The sequence below is a fragment of the Lampetra planeri genome, chromosome 33 (genome assembly GCF_965212315.1).
Source record: "Lampetra planeri chromosome 33, kcLamPlan1.2.h2, whole genome shotgun sequence".
Classification (NCBI taxonomy): Eukaryota; Metazoa; Chordata; class Hyperoartia; order Petromyzontiformes; family Petromyzontidae; genus Lampetra; species Lampetra planeri.
In genome coordinates, this window is record NC_136139.1 from 9,713,259 (window position 1) to 9,734,458 (window position 21,200).

The 21,200-nt window shown below is 45.9% G+C and overlaps 1 protein-coding gene across 2 annotated transcripts; it reads right to left on the reverse strand.

Annotated features, from left to right (window-relative positions):
* Positions 1–47: 47 nt before the first annotated feature.
* On the reverse strand, positions 48–19,731 carry LOC144729772 (delta(14)-sterol reductase TM7SF2-like). 2 transcript variants are annotated; one of them, XM_078610257.1, is made up of 11 exons: positions 19,640–19,731; positions 18,010–18,141; positions 16,686–16,882; positions 15,773–15,827; positions 14,668–14,862; positions 12,053–12,156; positions 6,611–6,730; positions 6,056–6,224; positions 5,519–5,599; positions 4,465–4,587; positions 48–882 (listed from the first exon to the last, which is right to left on the reverse strand). In XM_078610257.1, the coding sequence occupies exons 2-11, from the start codon at positions 18,065–18,067 to the stop codon at positions 722–724; spliced, it is 1,263 nt and encodes a 420-aa protein (XP_078466383.1). In that variant the 5' UTR covers positions 18,068–18,141; positions 19,640–19,731; the 3' UTR covers positions 48–721. The 2 variants fall into 2 exon arrangements, with proteins under 2 accessions (XP_078466383.1, XP_078466384.1); XM_078610258.1 differs by lacking the exon at positions 19,640–19,731 and adding an exon at positions 18,631–18,696.
* Between the last annotated feature and the right edge of the window lie 1,469 nt (positions 19,732–21,200).

The window sequence follows — 21,200 nt, forward strand, 5'->3', positions numbered from 1 at the left end:
CTACATCGTCATGAAATCATCATCAAAGGTAATAAAAAAACACGCAATTTTGTTTTGACAATGTATTATTTATTGCAGTAATTGTCATTAAACATTTACCATTTCCCCCCTATGTTCACTCGTAACATGAACGTAACCCCATTTTTCCCATGTGAAGGTTTCTGAATTCGCGAATTCTGCATTCGTTTTCAAGAGCGTAACCCTCGCGAATAGAGAGGGCTTATTGTATATCTGAATTGGTACAGGATCTCCCCTAGGTTGACTCAGCCTTTAAATGACGACCTGGTAATGTATGTAAACATCAACACCGGGGGTACGGGGACAGCCTGGCTTGGTGCTGACCACAGCACTTCCCCATGCTCAGTGCAGCTCCTAATCGGTGTTCGCTAGCAGCCTTTGTATGTCATACATGCTTAAATCTATGGCGTGTTTGAGTGTGAGTGTGTATGAAGGTGGGGTGCTCGCTAACAGCACTTGCCACAGCAGTCTGTGCGGCTATCGGGGGGGGGGGGACACATTTACCTTTGAAGGTGTGGGGATCATGGACAATGTGGTTTGGAGGCCATCATCCAACAATGGATTGACAAAGGAGCTGGACATGATTTGTGCGTGCGTAGCGTCGCGTTCCATCGGGGGCACCGGTCGACGTTGGCGGAGCAATGACGCGGCAACCATCAATGTTCACCGGCAGGAACCCGTCGGAAGCCACGGCGACGTGAGATCAGTAGACGTAGGGAACGATGCGGTACTTTACTCTGCGGCAGTACTCCAGCCAGGCGGGGCCGTACTTGCGCCGGCAGTCCTCCTCGTCCACCGCGTCGCGCTCCACCAATATGGTGATGCAGAACAACAGGTACACGTAGGGTGCCAGGTGGCTCACACCTACGGGGGTATGGTGGGTGGGGTCGGGGGAGATTTCAGTACCTGTACATAACTTGGAAAAATATTCTCAGTTTGAAACGGTTAAGCAGTTTGACCCAATCGCTGCCACGTGTGAGCAGTGGTTGTAACATTGTTTTTATAGCTTTATTGTGGTGATGTCGAAAACGTATGGTTAAGCCATGTTTGTTTGTTGAAGTACGGAGTTAGCCTGATTACTTTATCTAAATTGTCTTATGGTTGCTATTGTTCGACTCGCATCCCACTGAGATTTTTGTACACAGCGTTGATATACGGTGCTTTTTTCTGGAAGATTTTGCTGGTTTTTCCTGGAAGTTTCTGTTGGGCGTCGTCATTTTAAGATGTTCTTTGTTCATGTTTTTGTTTGTTGCGGTTGCACCCGAGTCAAGAGCCTCATGGCTCACAGGGCTATACCTAATAAATGAAACTGAAACTAAAACTGAAACTGAAACGCAACTGGACATGGAACTCCAGGGGTTGTCGGTTCGATCCAATCTGCCTGGCTGGCGGCAGGTGAGACAATACGGTCAAGTTTCCTAAATTCACAACCCTACCGCCTCTATTCCACCCAACAGTACTCAGTACTGTCTTTATGAGTACAGTACACCACAGTTATTTGATTCGAAAGGTCGTATGTGGTGGGGAAAAGTGTGGGTACTGCCACTGAGTGGAATAGTTAGGCGAATAGCCTCTGAGTTAGGCGAATAGCCTCCGAAATGAGCCCTGAAATAACCAATTGGGATAGTGCGTATACAGTACGTGTGTGTGGGGATCGGTAGCACAGTGGTTAGCGCACGACTCTATGAAGCCGACGATCCGAATTAAATTCCTGCCCACGGCCAACATCAGTGACGCAACATCTGAACCGGTCCTGCGTCCTCCACGTGGTCGACTCAACATGAAGTGAGTACCTGGTGCGGTGTGTCAAACATCGCCACTGGGGAGACAAAGGCGGCCGGGCGTGGTGCTGGCCACCCACCCCCCCCTCGTGTGCCGTGCCGGCCTTCATAGGTCCTCGCTAACAGCACTTGCCCAAAAAAGTCTGCTAAGGCTATCCGGGGGATCTTTGTCTTTGTGCTGTTGGCACAGCGTGAAGCAACGGCTCTCCAGAGCTTGCCTTTTCTGCTAGCAGTGGTGTGAGCAGGCAATTGCAGGGCTGCACCCTTTTCCACCTTTACCTTACAACATGCTGATTATTTTAACAGGTAATGAATTGTTATCCAGTGAAAGGGTTTGCAATTCGGCAACCTGCCACTTAAACTGGGGATGTTTAGTGCTTGTGATAATTGAATCCCCTGAGAAAATCAAATAAACAGCGCAGGATCTATTTTTGCTATGTACAAAATAACATAACATTTTGTTCCATCAGCTAATAGGCCATTCTGAGCATGTTAACAACAAATTGCGGCCCCATCCTGTGTCAGACATGGGGAGTGTGTTTGGGCTGGTCACGGTGGGTTAGTATACGTGTCTCGTGGTGCATGCCAGAACTATTTCAGATATCACCCACCACTCATGTTGTTCCAGGAATTGAACTCGGGCCACCAGATTAATCGTGTATTGCGCTAATGTGCTCCACCAGTTAATGATTTTATCGAGGGTGCTACTATATATACACGCACATATATGTAAATATTCACATGTATAAATTGTGACCAGTTGTGGATTATGAATTGTTTAGAAATTTAGGAGAGTTTGGGAAAATCAGTGACCTGTGTTTTGATGCGGAAACAGTAATACAATATCAACGTAGCAGTTTGTGCCTGGGTTATAGGTAATGGTATATATATATTTACCATGCTCATCGTTAAAACAAATCAACTGTTCAAGACTGTGAATCTGTTGAACTGATAACGCAGGTTTTTTTTTCATTACTTAATTCCATTGTTTTTAAAGTGTGGGGGGGGGGAGTTTAATCAGATGATGATTTGTGTGTAGTCACAAACAATTAAATCAAATACATTCGGCACGAGTGAACGTTGTCCCATGTCGTATTTAGCTGCAGCAAAAACTTGGATAAGCTGCAACTGGACAACTGGCTACTTACGATTTACAATTTCCAAAGTATGCAGTGGAAACTGTGGACAGGAAAACGTAAGGCAAATTGGCCGGATTAAAATCCACTGCAATACACACTCACGCCTGTGATCCGGCACTGTGGTGGCAGTAGCAAGGGTTGGTGGATCACGCACAGATGTCGTGAAACACCCTTACCAATTCTGGCGAATTGCCTGATGAAGCTGGTTGTAATCACCAGCGAAACGTCGTAATCAAATTGCAAATGTTGTGGGTTTACTTTCCAGCACACCAGTGTGCTGGAGTAGTAACTAACTGGCACGTTTTGTTGATGCGACATACCTTGCAAATTGTCTGTGTCGGGTGGTGGCGGGTTCACAAAGTATTTATATTTAAGCTCTCTAACCCAAAAAACCTGCATTGTAAACACCCCTCCTGTGGGCGTCGAGGAGGAACTGTAACCCTGGCTTGTTAGAAAAGGCAGTAGAGCAAATATTGGACTTCAACTGTTCCATGTGTATGGGATAGTTTTGCTCCCTCGCACACGTGGCTTTCCTCCGGGTGTTCCGATTTCCTCCCACAACTAACCACTTATTAATTTGCCGATAACACCTTCATATGTAGAGGACTGCAGAGCTTGAGAAGGAATTCGGCGCCGGTTCAATGCGTTGCTGCCCTTCTTGCTCGTTTGAGCTTCCTCTTCGCACCTCTGAGTAATGTTTCCTCTCTATGAGAGAGGGAATACTATGCGATGTGTTGCAAATTGAAATGATTATGTTATTATTATTAATAGCAAAAATAAATGTTTTTCAAATAAATGTTCTTAATTCTAACTTTATTTTGGATTATATTACACTTGTGCTACTAGCGTCAAGCCATGAGATAATAAATATTCGCTTTGGCGGCCCATGACACGCTGGCAGGACTAAATCGCTCGGATGGCCTGGGAATGGCAGGGAATTCCCCAGGAAGAGCTCGAGTCTGTCGCCAGGGAAAGGGAGGTCTGGACCGCCCTACTCAACATGCTGCCGCCGCGACCCTCGCCGGGACAAGCGGGTTGAGAAACGAACGAATGTACACTTTGGGGGATTTCTCTTCTGTGATATCCACTTCTGCGGGATGTTCTCCAACAAGGAAGGTTACTAAACTAAATCATTTTTATTTTACAAGGTAAGGCCTACTGAGCTGTATAGCTCTTTTTCAGAAGTGACCTGGTGACAAATGGTAGCTTATGTGGACATTTATAGGAGCCAAATACTGAAAACGCATGTTTCTAAATGTGGAGAGAAAAACTGGAGGACACGGACAAAAATCCACGCGGCCATGGGGTGAACATGCAAACGTCAAGATTGGGATTGACTCTACAACTTCCTGTATACAAGGCGAGGTAGTTAACATCTCACCATCGTGGCGCCCCAAACAAAAATGATAAATTATGAAAATTCATTGCCGCTATCACAATTGGGAAAAAAAATGATGGAAAAATCACGATCATATTTTTTTGAAAACACAAAGTAGAAAATACGAGTTTTACGTAAGGTTGCGCACCGCAGGGAAGGGCCCACGCCACCGCCATGATGATGTCTCCCAGGTAGTTGGGGTGCCGGAGCCAGCCCCACCAGCCCGATACCAGGAGGCTCTTCCCGTGTGCCGTCGAGATCTTCTGCAGGTCTGCGTCGACAGGGTGCGGAAGAGGCACTCGGAAAATGCGAACTTCGCTCGTTCTTTTGAATTCATAGCAGAAAAGTACAACTCTGAAACCACAGGTTCTTAAGTGGCGAGATGTTAACTACCTCGCCTTGGGATACAGGAGGTCGTAGTTTTGATCCTGACCCTGACGCCTGTATATTTCGAGTTTGCATGTCTCTATCACTCTCTCCCCATGGGTTTTCTCTGCACGTTTAGAATCTACATGCATTTAGAGTAGTTGGCTGCTGCTATAAATTGCCACATGATTATAAGCGACCACTTAGTTGAGCTATCATTTATGGCCAGGTCACTTCTGAAAAAGAGATATATAGCTCAGTGGGCCTTACCTAGTAACATTAAAATAGCTTATATTTTTCGTTTTAGTTATTGAGGCCAGCGACGTTTGTTCGGCAGCCGATAGCAATGTGGCAAAATTAATTACTATACTGTACTGTACTTCTATGCGTCCACCTCAATGCCCCTGTCTCTCTGCACCCGGCCCTCATTAACTCGCACTGAACTAGTATGGTGAAGTATTGGTCCAATAAACTCCAGCACCCGTACGGTATGGGGAGGCCGTTATCCACCAGCAGATTGACAAAAAGGACACCACACACATGTAAACGTTTGCAGATATGCCCTCCCAATCCCTGGACACCTACGACTGGACATCTGTGAAAAAGAGCTTCATAGTTCATCGGATTCCTCCAGTATAAATACATATTCTGATTCTAAAATATTTCAAATCCTGCACCTCCAATTAGCATAGTTGGCTACGTACGGTGCGAAAGAAGTTCAACATACATACAGTACATACAATGCATGGTCTTAGCAGTGTAACTCTGTGAGCGTACATCGGCGTGTGCTGGCAATGTCGTTGCACTGTGGACTTTTGAGTGGGATCTGTACTCACACGCATAGTCGGGGTGGTTTGGGTTTTTCCGAAAGCCATTCTTTTCAGCGTTGGAGCTTCTGTAGATCCAGAATCCAATGACTAAGAGGAAAAAAAAGACACGTTTTAAATGACTGTTCTGTTGAGCATCTTTGTCTGAACTCGCGCAGAAATTAGATTCCTAAATTAAATCATTGGTTGACTGCTGAACTTCTTTCGCATTGAAGGTATCCAATCGTGCCTATCAGAGGTGCAGGGGAAGGACAAGGAACTGAACACAAAATAGCAATTCTAGACAAATTTCTTTTCAATCTCGATTTCAAACAAGTTCAAATCCCGGTTGGTGGATTGACTCATTCCATCATCCGTCTGACGGTTGTTAAAATGGGTAGCACTCTATGGAGTAGTCATCAGTGGTTGTCCTATAGATATGCTCACTCCCACCATGGGAACAATGCATTATCCACCACTGGCTCAAAGCTGTGATTTTGTAAGACACACCATTTCATTTTTTCAGCACCTCGATTTTGTGATTTTGTAAGACACACGCGCACGTACAGAAGAGGGCTGCGATAGCAGCTGCCCCTGGCCAGGACAGTGGCTGTGGATGTCTGAGCAGGAAGTAGGCCTGGATGATGTAGACGAAGGGCACCCATGTCAGCTCCCCACACACCACCGCGTAGCCCAGCCCCGTCGAGATGCTCTCACGCGTCGTGAGGTCAAAATCCTGTGGGCGCAAACCAAACGATTACGCAAGCGGTTGCCTTTTGTTTGGCAACAATTAATAGACGCGCGTGTCTTTGTCTCGCTCGCGTGTGTGCAGTCAGCCCGTCAGCCCATTAGCATGGCTTGATGCGTCGGCTGTTTCTCAGAGTGCAAGCTGATGTTTCGCTCAGTGGGGTGAAACAAGTGAAGTATTGCTTAATCAGCAGCTGATCATTCTGCCATACAGCTACAACTTTTTCAGGCGAGGCTCAATCGGAACACATAATGAGCTGGCAGCCCACCAAATTACTCGTGGGTGGCCTCGCTTTCTTTCTGACTTGGTCACAGGTAACGCAGGACAGCCAGTCTGGGCGATCAACTGGTGATGAGGTCTGGCCTCGTCATTACCTCCTCGAGCACAAGGTCAGCCGCGTAGGTGACATGGAAGATCGTGATGAGGATGAGAGGCAATGGAAGGTATCCATACGTCTTGAATGCCCAGGCCAGCATGCAGGCGTGGATAGGTCCCTGTATCACACAAGTGTCAAGGACACAGCGCAGGTGTCAATGCTCGTCCATGTACAACAGAAGCAACAACAACAACAACGGCAGCAACAACGACGGCAATGGTCGTTTAAAAGTAGAATGATGAAGAGGTGGCCGGGTGGCTCGGTAGTCAGAGCGCTGAGCTGGCAACGCTGAGATCTTGGATGTTAATTCAGGCAAGTGCCTGTGATTAAACCGGGTTCTCAAGTGGAGCGAGTTGATGGTTTCAGACTCGTCACCAATGACTGTGCAACAACAACAAAAACCGCTCACATTTTTTCTCTGCACTTCATTTGGCAAAGTGTTGGCTCTGAGAATTACGAACATCAGTTTGACTGTCGTGCGATGAGCCATTATTCTCAGTGGTAGAGAGGGTGTATGTATATTCTTAGGTTTTTTCGGTAAAGTCACGTAGGTAAAAAATTAAAATTAATAAAAGTAAAATAAAAAAAAATACGTGACTTTACCGAAAAAACGTAAGAATATGAATCCTTGCAGTCACGAAAGCTTCAAATCTAGAATCGGGTGTATGTATGTTGAACTTATTTTGCAGCGTACAAAGCCAACTGCGCTAATCGGAGGTGCAGGGAAAGTGCTGCACCCTCCTGCGTGGACCTAAGGTCACGTTGAGGGTCTCAGTGGCAGTTCAGCAAAATCCACTTTCGTGGACGGTTTTTAACCAACAAGGCTCGCATTACTGTGCAAGATATTTAAATGGAAACGTCATCTCGTGATAACGCCGTTAGCACAACCAGGATAAAACGTGGGAATTAAAAAAATAAGAAATTTAATTGCATGGACATGCAGCATTGGTGTAAAACAATAGTCACTAATTAGCTTCTTATGGAGAACAAAAATACACGGGCATGCATGCTGGATGCACAGTCGGTGTCTTGAGGAATGGCGATGATATTCTGTAAGCACCTTGCCCAGTAATGAATTTGCCATGTGCTGGCGGTGGCCGTTGCGTTAATAGGAAATGACGGGTCCGTTGATAATTATGAAGGGCGGCTGCCAAGTGCGCTTCCAATGTTGCTGGGGTCAAACAATTGCAAGGAGAGAAATGTTCGACCTCGATGTGTTTACACTACAACTGAAGGGAAAGCTCGCAGTGCATGAGATACAGGTCTGCAAATTAATGAAAAGCAGCGATAGCATCGGCAGCGATAAGCCCTTCGCTACAGGGATTAAAACTTTGTGCAGCACCAGTACAAATATCTGAAAGTAATGCAAAGTGATAACCGCAGAAGATGAATACTTTGACGCTTGTATGATGTAAAAACAACAGGGTTTTAATTTCCTTTATAACGATTTGCGGCAGTTGCGTGAGCAAGCAATTGCAGGGCTGCACATTTACCCCGTTTAATTTCAAGGTTACCATTTGATGTAACGTGTGTTTTTGTTGATTTGCTGAACTAGACGGGCAGTGCTTAGCGCAATGTGTCCTCAGGGAGCGGTGCAGTTTGGAATCGTTCAACAATTATCGTAAGTGTACACACAGCGGGTTCCTGGCAATACCACGGGGTTAACACAAGCAGGGTGATAAAGTCCCTTCTCCGAGAGTCGAAATTTTAATGAACATTTTATCAGAGAAGCAAGGATATTGGGAAATGTGGTGGTGGAGATATCGAGTGCGTGCGGGCAGTTAAACTGCACCGGGTTCCACACGCCAGAGGGACTCGAGGTACAAAAATAAACTGGGACGTCATGGGAAGGAAAATAAGAATATCTCAGGATATAGGGAGAGTGTGGCGCGACATGTAATGGCATTGCCACGGTGGCTAGATGTGAACTACCGCCCTTGGTATGCAGGATGTCGTGGGTTCGATCCCGACCCTGACGCCTGTATATTTGGAGTTTGCATGTTCTCCCGGTGGTCGCGTGGATTTTTTTTTATCCCTCCACATTCAGAAACCTGCGTTTCGAGCATTGGCGGAGCCAGTGGGAGGTGGGGGGGGGTTGCACGTTCCCCCCCAATGATCCGATCGAGGTCCCTTATTTTGATCGGATCATTGGGGTTTATTAGTAATAAATCGGCATTTTGCGACCCCCACTGCCACTGTGTAGCATATTATTAGGTGTCAGGGACTTTATGAGATGAGAGGACAATAGTCTGAGTCCATAATTTGCAATAAGTAATGGCAAAGCAACTTTAAGCGACTCAAAATTTGTGCGCAGTTGCGTATACAGTACACGACTTCCCTGAAGGCATTCACCTTCAGCGAGCGCGTTGCCGATCACACACGCGTCGAACCAAAAGCAAGGGACAAGTCCTTACTTACTAACAACTCCTCTATCTTTTTACATTGCTGGAGGGGTTGCCCCCCCTACCTGAAAATCCTGGCTCCGCCATTGGTTTTGAGTATTTAGCTGGTATAGATTTCAACATGATAAGCCACTTCGATGAGTTATCATTTTTGGCCAGATCGATTCTTAAAAAGAGCTACGTAGTTCAGCCGGCCTTACCTGGTAAAATAATAAGTTAGTTAAACAATCGTTAAATAATGCCACTGACAATAACGGGGGAAACGTTACGTAATTTTCTATGACCGCAACTCGAACGAGAAGAGGATTCTGGGAAAATCGGAAGAGGTGGTAACCATAGCCCAGGTACTTGGCTTTATAACATTGGGGGTTTGGGAAGCAGGGTGACCCTTTGCATTCCCTGCACGAGGGCCCATGCCAACTCCGCTACACCACCAAGGAAAAGAGTCCCCTGTGCACGGTTGTAAAACTGCTGGTGGTGTTGCGCAATCCCTTCAGGTGCTCAATCTGTGCTTAAGGGGACAAATATGCACTGGTCAACACACTTTGTCTGCCATAAGGTATTCCAATGGTTTTAAAGTAATTTTGGGGTGCTGATTCCAAATCTGGCATCAGTTTTTGTCTATCACATCAGGTTTTTGAGATATCAAATATTGCATTTTCAACGAAAACTGCAGAAGATAAATTTTAAATAAATGTGGATATCTAAATAAAATGATATTATAAACACACTATCCTAAAAATACAGCACCATATTTTAACACTAAAGTAGTCACTGACTCGCAACAACTTGCAATCATAAGTGACAGAGTTAATTTTGGGTAAAATCAATGAAAATGGGGTATGCCGATAGCATAAAATGAGATGTGATAGAGCAAATATGAAATTAGTCTAAAACAGCTGCAAAAGTCCAGGCCAGAATTTTTTTTTTTGTTGACCAGTGATATCATTCTGAGTTCTCGTTGTTGGCATTTTGCTGGACTAGCGTGCATATCTGTGGCAAGGTCGCTTCTGAAAAAGAAGTTAGTAGCTCAGTTGGCTTTACCTCGTAAGAAAAAAAAGAGTTTAGTTTTATTGAAATATATATATATTTTTAAGTGATGTATTTACCTTTCCTAGACTTCGCACTCCAATAGTGTTTTTGCATTGTTTGTTGTTCCAACATTCTGACCTGCCACGACTGGACATCTGTGACAAAAAGCTTCATAGCTCATCGGATTCTTCGAATACAAATACATATTCAGATTCTGAATTTCGCCCACACTTCTTTTTGCTGGGAGGTGGTGGAGGGTGTGCGGGGTGGGGGAGCTGTGTGAGTCGTGTGATGAGTGACAACGGGGCAAGGTAGGATATTTCAATTGCGAGTGGCAGCTGATGGTGGCAGGTTTCAAATTTGGGAGAGGCCCCCGCCCAATGGGATGGCTGCTTCTCCTCCCCTCGCCACACAGCTGCTTCTGCTTGAACGGGAATGTAAAAACCTGACGTGTGGGAAGGATGCACCACATTGGTTCTGTTTTTCTCCTCTGTTGCGCACTTTTGCTATACTAATAATGGCAATAATGTTAACGAGTAACGGGCCGAATATTGTTCGCTCACTCTCGAAGACGGAGAACAACTCGAAGGAGGAACCATCGACACACGGGAAGGCAGCCATGCGATAAGCTGGCACCGAATCTCTCCCCCCAGCCCCCCTCCTCACCAAGTGGTGTTAACACCAAATTAAATGTGTTATCACCTAATTAAAGAGTGTTTAAATGTTGGAGGAAACTGGAGCACCCGGAGGAAATCAAGACGTGCGAGGGGGCCACACTCTATTCCCATGCAAGTGAGACAGGTGAAGTCCACACTTGCTGTGCCGCATTCTCCTGGCGAGCCAGGGTACGGCTCTTTTTCTCGACACCCACGGGAATTGAGTTTCGCAACATTTTGACGATCCACCAACCCTCATCTCCACGGTGCCGGATGTACAGGCGTGCAAAGTCAACTCCGCACGGCTGTCGTATTTTAAGTGGTATATGAATGCAAACTCAAAACTTCATAATTATTTAAAGCGATTCGGCCGAAAGTTAAATTCTTCCCAGACATTCCGCACTTCGGAAAAACAGACTCATAATTTCCAATTCACATATGTGATGATATGAACGATTTACTGTCCCTTTGTCAATCCACTGAGGGGCAAAGGCATCCCCACGCCGTACTGGTGATGGGGTTGTTTGATCCGACTTTGCCATGCTGGTCAGTGCCTAGGATTGGTTCGGATATCACGTGGCACGTGTCACTGATGTTAGCCGTTACAGGGAATCAAACTTTGGTCACTCGGATCGTAGTGCAGTGCGCTAACCACTGTTGTCACTGCTCCACTCCCTAATGACCTAAAATTGTACTTAATAATTATTCAAGCGATTAAAACCCCCTTTTCTTAATTCTTTGTAGCTACTGCCCCCTAGTGATTAAAGACCATAATTTATTTTGAATGTTGATGTTATGTCTCCTTGCAGTTTTTAGTGTTTTCCTCCACTTCATCTCGATTGGGCAATCAGTGTTGTGTCGTGACATTAAGAATCCACTTGGATCCCTCGCAGAGCAGCGTGACCCTTTGTGCTCGAGAATGGCCCACGGAAGCGGATGTCGTAGAACTACCTCTGAGACCTCTTCACGCGACCGACTTCTGATCCACACAAGTTGGAGGCTGGACTTTCTCACCCGCCCGGCCACTGAGAATAATGTTCATTGTGTGGATAGTAAAACTGCCATATTGATATTCTCAGAGCTACAATTTAAGTAAATTAAGTACGCACCCAGATTCAATGAGATGAGTTTTTTTTTGCGTGCGTTGTAATTGGTGCCCGGGTGGAGGCCATCAACTCTCTGCGTTTGAGAACCCATTTGAATCACATGCCGGCGATTACCCAGTTTTATTTTGTATCCAGGATCTCAGCCGTGTCAGTTTCGCGCTCTGATCTCGAAGCTCTGAGCCACCGGGGCCACCTCGATAACGATGAACATTGAAAACCCCGGTGGCGTGTTGTCACGACTCACCCAGCTGAGAAAGCCAACGCGCATCATGAAGACAAACTTGAGATCCAGATCTCCGATCTTGGGGTTCAGCTCGCGCCCCATGTAGTAATCGCTGATCACCCGCCCTGCCTCGGCGACAACACAAGCAAACAGAAATGTTTCTTGAAGTGGAAGAAAAAAGTAGAATTTCTTCGTTGGCCTCCTTATTACCCCTGCTGATCGGCCTCGCTGTACACTGCACACTGTTGTGCTGCGCTAAATAAGCCATCTCCCCCCACATGCATTCACTGAACACGTAACATTAATACAGTCGTAATAATAATTTGCATTTGTAAAGCGCATTTCATCCATAGATCCCAAGTCGCTAAAATAACATTTTGCACAATGTGCTGCCCTTTCGTCGATCCACTGCTGGGGTTTTATCTATTTGGTTTTGGTTGAGGGTCCCTCCACACCACCTCGCGAGTTATGAGTTTTAGATTTATTTATTTCGGCGGGAAGAGCCGGAGGAGCTGCTAGGGCTCTATTTCATGAGCGTCCTGCGATGGTAGAGACTTTATACAGGACAGGCCAGAGTTACAATCACGGTACAGACGATATACAGGACAGGACTTCGTGACACAAGCACGGTTACATAGGTCACGATGAAAAACAGCGAGTATCAATACGTGCTTCACATGTTACAGGAATAGAGAACTCGCTGAAAATGTAAACAAAAAACACATGACTGCATTGTTTTACGAACAAAAGGAAGAGAAGGGAAAAATGTCACTTAACAAAGCGAACACGATCAGTAACAGGGAACTTTGTATGAATGTATGTGGTATGTTGAACTTCTTTTGCACTGCATGTAGCCAACCGTGCTAATCGGAGGTGCTCTCCACAGAGACTCGGACTCGCGATTCTCAGCAGATTATTCATTAGAGCCACGTCTATGAAGGGACTTGAGTTTCAGGAGTAAGCGGAAGTTTCTCACGGTCGGCAACGATTGAATTCCCAAATTTCACGCGATGAGAGCAATTTTACAATGGGGGAGCAGCCACCGATGTTTTTAAGATGACGTAGGAATCGCTTCGAAGGCTTTGTTTACTTTCTTTTGCGGTCAACAGATCCATCAGGTACTTCGTGGATGTATTCGACCCATACTTCACCACGTTGGTCAATGCGCTTTGTTGAAGGCCAGCGAGCATAGACGTACAGTACAACAATGGATTTTGCTGCACTGTGCCCTCTGCTGCCAACCACGTCACTCTGTAGCAGCCTATAGCAACCTGTCATGCATGGTGGTTGCCCATCCAAGCACTATCTACGCTCAACAATAAGCACAATATAGCGGTCATTAAAAGTACCAATTAGTGACTAAGCGTGGTTGGGTGCGACTATTCTTGCTGCCGAGCAGCATCGTGTTTTTACTGGCTCCTGCACTCACACGCAAACAATAGCTGTCCTCTGAAAAGACACCATCACAACGTGGAGTTTTGACCACTGGCGCAAGGCTGCAAACAGGAAATTCGGCTCTGTGGTCATCTGGGCAGGAAACCACCTTGACTCTGACTTTTTGACTCTTTCCAACTTTATCTTTGTCCGTCCATCGATGACTTGAGGGCCACGATTACTCCCGCAAGCATGAACCAATTCGTGGCGCCCACGGTGGCGAGATATTAACTACCTCGCCTGGTATACAGGAGGTCGTGGGTTTCATCCCAACTCGAGACGCCTGTATATTTGAGTGTGCATGTTGTTATCCCCGTGGTCGCTCGGATTCTTCTCCGGATCCTCCGGTTTTTCTCTGGATCCTTCGGTTGTTCCCTCCACATTTAGAAACATGCGTTTAGAAAATTTGGATGCTATAAATGTCCACGTAATAAGCCACTTCGTTGAGCTATTATTTGTGGCAATGTAACTTCTGAATAAGCTACATAGCCTTACGTGCCAATTTTTTTTTGTTGAATTCAGACTAACCATATTGAAAATTGGGCCCATTGATGAATGCTTTGCCCAAAACTTGCAAACATAAACCAGCACAAATAAAACTGCAAAATATGAAAACGCGTTTTACACCGACAGTTACCCATCAGCTTCCAGACTGCTAATTAATTTCTGTACTTCTGCAGACAAGAGCATTTTGGGACAATAATTTGGTCATGCAGCTGTTGCTGCTGCGGTGGCAGTGGTGCACAAAGCACAATTAATAAAAACACTCAATACGTTCGTCAATAGCACTGTGGCTTTTAAAAGGAAAAATATGTAACGGACCCTTTTTCATAGTACATCAATATGTGCGATGGCAAAGGGTCATTTCCCAAAACGTCAACCAATTATATTATTTCATGTTAAGGCAGTGAAGCCGCCAAATGTGTTTAGCTCGTTGCATGTTCTATAGTTTTACGGAATCCATGGTTTTTCCTAACTTGTTGAAGAAAATATGGAGGTGTAGGTTGGCAGAAGGTGCCGCTTTACCCATGTTGCCCTCCGGTACCAGTTCCGTGATTTCCTAACTTGTTGAATAAAAAATGGAGGTGTAGGTTGGCAGAAGGTGCCGCCTTACCCGTGTTTCCCTCCGGCACCAGTTCCGTGATTTCCTAACTTGTTGAAGAAAATATGGAGGTGTAGGTTGGCAGAAGGTGCCGCCTTACCCGTGTTTCCCTCCGGCACCAGTTCCGTGATTGGCGCTGAGAACGACTTGATGTAGAGCAGGAGGCTGACGACGGCACCCAAGAGGATGGCGGACACGAGCAGCTGGAGGTAGCGCTCCGCGACGATGGTGAGATCGAGCCCTGCACCGTAGGCCAGGGCAACCAGCCCCATGGAGGCGAGGTAGGCCTGTACACCTGCAGCGCGGGCATAGTGGGACGTGTCGCCAGCTTAGTTGGTTTTGACACTAGGCCAGGGGTCGAGAAACCTGCGGCTCCGAAGCCGCATGCGGCTCTTTAAGAACTGCTTCATGACGTTATTTGTTCAGCACCACCGTCTCCTATTCACGGACATTGCGGCACTTAGTCACATCCACGGTTCTTACATGGAGATCCGATAGACTTACATTGAGACCCATACACTGGCATAGACTTACATGTAGTTCCATAGCTTCATGTACAGACCCATAGACTTATACATAAGCCAGAATTTCCATTGTTGCTCGGGTATTCTCTCTCCATGAGCTTCTATTCTGTACCACTTATGTATGTATGTTGAACTTCTTTTGCACCGTAAGTAGCCAACCATGCTCATCAGAGGTGTGGGTGAAGGACAACAAACTAAACACAAAAAGCAGATTTCAAGAAATTAGTTTTCAATCTAAATTTAAAAGAGCATACAGCTCCAGTGGCTTCCTAATATCGAAAGAGCATTCCAGACAACAACAAAAGTCATATCCACTGCCCTTGTATCTCGTTCCACCGCATCCTCCATCTCTCCCTTGGTCTCTCTCTCCTCCCCCTGCCTTTCTAATTGCATCTTGTTTGGTGGATGTTCTACTTTAAGCAGTTGGAACAATGAACAGAGTGGGTGGTTGTGGCTTTCCATTGCGATGGAAAACGTCGCGAGCGTTAATTGCAAATAAAAACCGCATGGAGGAAAAGTCAACAAGGAGGAATACTGTAAAACGGTTGTCCAGAAGCAGAAAAAAGCGGTCGGAAAAATAACAGCAAATGTGACACAAGTGGCATTTTTAGTTTTACTGTTGTAGTGCCTGCCGATCAATACAGCACAAACGCGGAGCAGATTTACTTTGTTAATAAATACCGTTCAGGTTGTACTTCAATCGTTTCCCACTTTTCAATGGTGTTCCTTCCGCCACCTGAACGAAATATACCACAGCACATGGTAAAATACAGCATTGTCACATTTACTGCCACAATGAAATAAAGCATTGTTGGGGCCACAGCAGATGCACGGCCAGCGAGTCGGTGAGGGGTGGGAGGGAGCAAAGGGCCTTTGCCTCCCCCTCCGATTTTTTCATACGGCCTTTTTGGAGATTATTTATGAATGTAAAACGTTAAAGAAATCATCGATAATTATGCTATCATTAAAGGTGCGATAGAGTGATGAAATCGTCCCATGTGCAGGTACCATGTGGATTGTTTCATCGCGGGAGGTGGCGGTGGCTTAGAGGCCTTCATCCAGCAGTGGATTGACCATGGCTGAGGATGATCATTTAATTATAGATACATTTTACAGCATATAATGGAATCTTAACTTACACGCAATCAACATTATTTCACAAAATTAGTTACTTTAACAGACAGCGGACACAATTTACTCCCTTCCCAAGTTTGTATTTGGGTGCACCACGTGCTGGTGGTGCGAATGGGGCCAAACAATCCAACTTAGGACCAAATAGCCTGGGCAAATGTTGGTGCTCGTTGAATTCCCTCTGAATCGATTCCGGCCTGTATATTTAGAGTTTGCATGGTCTCCCCGTGGTCACGTGCATTTTTCTCCGGTTTCCTCCGGGTTTTCCCTTCACATTTAGAATGAACACGCAGTTTAGAGTATTTGTCTCCTGAAATGTTCACGTAATAATTCCACCTCGTTGAGCTATCGTTCGTGAGCCAGGTCGCTTCTGAAAAAGAGCTACATAGCTCAGTGGGCCTTACGTGGTAAAAATTCAATTAGTTTAGAGTTTAGTTTGTGAAAAACGAGTGGGGCTCAGCACCGTGCCCATGGGCAGCAAGTAGAGGGCGCACTGCAGGAGGCACCAGCCGAGGACGACGAGGAACGCGGTTCCGTCCCAGAGCTCGAGAGGCGAGCAGGGGAGCCGCGGCACCTGCAGGAGGCCCCCGTCCGGCGAGTCGCATGCCAGCACGAGCAGCAGCGGCACGAGCGGCAGCATCACGATGCGGATGATCGTCTCTGCGCGCGGGGGGAGTTAAACGGACTTGCGTTGGACGCGCGCGCCGACGATGATTTTCGTCACTTTTTATCATCATTACACGTTTTTATTTAACTCACTCAGTTGTATCCTCAAATCGTGTAACTCAATGTTAATCCACTTCCCAATGTGGTATCGACTGCAAACTTGGTATACTTATGTCATACTGATGACAATACTATATTCTGTCATAAAAACACATATTTAAAATTTGTATTTTTTATGTTATGTTTCGGGTTGGCTCTAATTGTCCACGCTAAACAGACGTTGGCTGTAAATGACCACGCTCCCGAACGTTATGGCAAGCTTCGGGGCCACTTCCTGGAGTCGTGGAGTTCTGCCATTACTCGTACGGTACATTTCATTAACGCGTGTTTTAAACAAAAGTAGTTTTTATATCACTTATAGAGTATTTGGCTGCTGTCCACTTCCGCGTGATGAGCCATCTTCGTCGAGCTATCATTTGTGGCCAGGTCGCTTTGGAAAAAGGTGCAATATAGCTCAGTGGGCGTTACCTGGTGTAAATTAAAATCGTTTAGTTTTAACGAAAAAATTTTTTACATGTTAATTGCTTGTCGTCCAGGGGCAGTCTTCGGTTCGATATCGGTATCCACGATGCCCTCCACCTGCAATCCACTGCTGGATGAGGGCCTCCTCGCGTCGTGCGGGTCGTGAGGGTTATTTGGACCGTACAGTAAATTGGATCATTTTGTCCAAATGTCTGATCGAAAATGAGCACAGTATATTGCATAACTGAGACCGCTGCTGGCAGAAGTCTGAAAATCTTCATTATGTTAATCGACAATCCTCGGTCAGTGCAGGCTGGTGAAGATGGGGATCTAAGATGTGGGAGCAGAGAAGTGCACAGCCTTCTGCCCACCCAAGCACTATCCAAGCTCAACCCTGCTAAGCTTCTGAGCTTTGACAAGACAGGGTGCATCCCGTGTGATTTTGTAGCGGGCTTGTCACACAGCACTCTGCTTTTTACATATGGGCCTCAGTGATACAATATATATCCTGTACTCATTTCAGTAGGAAATTTACCATACAAAAAAAAACCGGCTTGACTCTGGCAAATCGACGGCGCTTACTGATAGAAATTACTTACTCGCATATCCTCCAGAGTAAAATGAAACCGCCAGCGTCTCTTTTTTTGAGTCCACCATGCCGATGAAATTGTAGTAGCAACAACGCACTCGGTGTTGGGGATGGCGGACGGCGTAGTCGCACGCTTTTCCTCCTGTAGACAAAAGTTGGCTTGTTAGGGACACTTTGCCGAAGTTCACTTCCGATTAGCACGGTTGGCTGCGTACGGTGCAAAAGAAATTCAATATGCATACATAATGAAACGGAGAGGTAGGCAACGACACGGTTCGAAAGGAGCCTAGATACATAACGTCCCTTGCTCCAAATCCACCGCTCTCGTAGCGACTGTTTACTCCCGAGTGTACTGTAGCGATCTTTAGGAAGCGGTGTGATGGACAAAAAATATCTGCACCGGTATGAGTCCTGTATTTCGCTGGCAAGCCTGACGGCAATCCTCGCAAACAAAGGGACCGATATGTCAACTTGGCAGAGATGTTGAATCAAATATTCAAGGGAATTCTCGCTTCACGTGATTCCAATTTACTGCTCAAGCGAAGGAGAGGGCACTTTATGAATCAACTTCATGACACAGGTGAAATAACAAAGACAAGCTAAAGGTGCAGCCCTGCAATTGCTTGCTCACGTGACTGCTGGCAGAATGACCTCCACTGCTGGCAGAAGGGCAAACTCGGCAGGGTATTGTGTCCTCTTCCACGGCGACCAGTTGTGTGGCAAAATATGGGTGCATCCCCATTATAACCCCACCAAACGCGACCTGGCGATCAAATAATGGTGGTGCACCCATTTGTACCGCTGAGAGGAGAGAGGCGGTGGTGGAATGTGAGAAACTCGCACCATCGTTTCAGCTGCCGCGACGAGAGATGAAATCGAACTGGCAAACCTCTGGAGCTGATGCCCAGTGCGCTAATAACTACACCACGGCAGCATCCCCCTGCGGTTAGCATCGGGAGGTCTAGTAACGGGACTTAGTGCTGCACAATACCCAACCATCACAGGATCCACTTTAGACTGCATACAAAGCAGTTGCGCAACTCCTAGTAGACCGCCCATGTGTGAGAAATTTGGCACGGCCAGAAGAGTGAATGATCGTTTTCCAGAACATTCCTATTTGCTCTGGTGGTTACACGAGACGCAGTTTCTCTGGAATAAGGAGACTGGCTGGGCGGCCCTCTACTCCACAATGTGCATTACATAATGAGGTCCCCTGCTATTTCATGCACAGTTCTTGAGAGGGAGATGTATGTTGAACTTCTTTTGCACCTTATGCAGCTAACCATGCTAATCGGAGGGGAGACACCGCGAGGTTTGTGGTTCCTCATAAAAGGACATTAGTAAAGCAGCCTCGTATTATTGTAAAAAAACAAATCTCCGTTATCGCCAATGTACTATCGACGTCATTTCACGACTATCCATTCGGACAATTGAGTGCACAAACAAATGTAACCTCACGGCGTTTTCTTTTTCTGCACAGTCATTGGTGACTAGGCTTAAAACGTCAACTCCCGATATTTCCAGAACCCAGTTTAACCACAAAGCTACCGAGTTAATAGTTACGTACTGATACCGTCTCCATTTCAAAACTCCTGCCATAATATGCGCAGCACAACGATAACAACGTGAAGCCAGCTTACCGCTTTCTTCTCCTGCTTCAAGAATGCGCCTTGCTTCTTGAGGCCACAGTGGCCACCCGGCAGGCGAGTGCGTCTTGCTTGCTTGCTGCCTTCCCCTATATCAGCGCTCTGTCACACACCTTGGGTTTCCTCTTCCTCTTACAAGGCCGGCCTTGCTGACGCACCGACCATGAGGGCGCGCTGCCACCACGGCGCTTGAAGGCTTTGCCGACAGCATGCCCTCACTCTGTCGGAACCCTGGTCGCTTCTTGCAAACGAGGCGATGTTTGGTCCCTTGGGTTCTCACCTGCTTAGAAATATGGAAACTATTTTGTTATTTTACCAGGAAAGTCCCACTGAGCTATGTACAGTGAGGGAAAAAAAGTATTTGATCTCCTGCTGATTTTGTACGTTTGCCCACTGACAAAGAAATGATCAGTCTATAATTTTAATGGTAGGTTTGTTCGAACAGTGAGAGACAGAATAACAACAGGCAGAAGCACCGCCCAACCACTATGTGTATGTTGAACTTCCTTCGCACCGTACGTAGCCAACCGTGCTAATCGTAGGTGATGCATTACTTCTCACAGGAAAACATGAATTAAATTCCTCCTGTGTGCAGGAACTTTAATAAGAGGACCAACAAGTTATTACAATACTGTAATTGTTTTAAAAATAGCAATTTAGGGGTTCAGTGTGGTAAAAAACAATTGTTCTTGGCTAAACATCCCAATATATATACGTTTGAATTCCAACTAGAAGCTGGTTTAGCTGCGGAATGGAATACATTTTGCTATGAAAATGCCAGTGCAGGAAAATAGTACATTTGCAAAAACCTGTGGGAAAACACCTTCACGATTGAACTATGTTTTGTGGCAATTATAGGGATGCATTTGTGGTCAACCTTTTGTTGAAAGGTTTTACATATATTTGCCGGGTAATCAGACGTGCTTTTCATATTGCCACCCATGCACATTTAAACACCCACAGGGGTTCGATTCACAAATATTTGCTAACCTCATCTTATTTTTATCCGATATCAGCGATAACTTTGTACAGATTTTTATTTTTTACTTAAGTGGTGGAGTTGGTCAGTGTGCTGAGCCGGCACGGCTGAAAGCCTGCGTTCAAATCCAGGGCTCAGCTGCAAGCCTGTGATTAAACCGCGTTCTTAAATGGAGTAACGAGCTGATGGTCTCACATTGTTTGGAGACTGAAAATGTCCCACTTGTGGAGGTTAGGAGAGAGGGGGGTGAGAGGGAATGCAGAGAGATGGATGCTCGGAATTACACTGAGAGATGGAATGAGGAGCAAATGCATGGCATGGACAACATACGCACGCTAAAGGAATACTTTGACTGTGAGAGAAAAGTAAGCGGTGCCAGGTAAACACCAATAAGTCACACAGCATATTGAAATATGGCCGAGGGAGTTAAAACAAGAAGATCCTTGGATAGATAAATAATCTGCAAGCTCGCGTCATTATCCGAGCCACTCATAGGACAGTGGGGATGCTGTTCAAAGTCGTGTAGTGGTTAGAAGGCACTGGAAAGAGGTCGCTAGTTGAATTTGATCAACTGGC

Excerpts from the sequence above, each read along its gene's own strand:
- LOC144729772 (XM_078610257.1), bottom strand. The coding sequence starts at position 18,067 with ATGGTGGACTCAAAAAAAGAGACGCTGGCGGTTTCATTTTACTCTGGA. Across the intron at positions 14,863-15,772 it reads ATTGAAGTACAACCTGAACG|GTGTACAGGCCTACCTCGCC; the intron begins GTATTTATTAAC and ends CCCGCGCTGCAG. Across the intron at positions 6,225-6,610 it reads CTGACCTTGTGCTCGAGGAG|GATTTTGACCTCACGACGCG; the intron begins GTAATGACGAGG and ends TTGCGCCCACAG.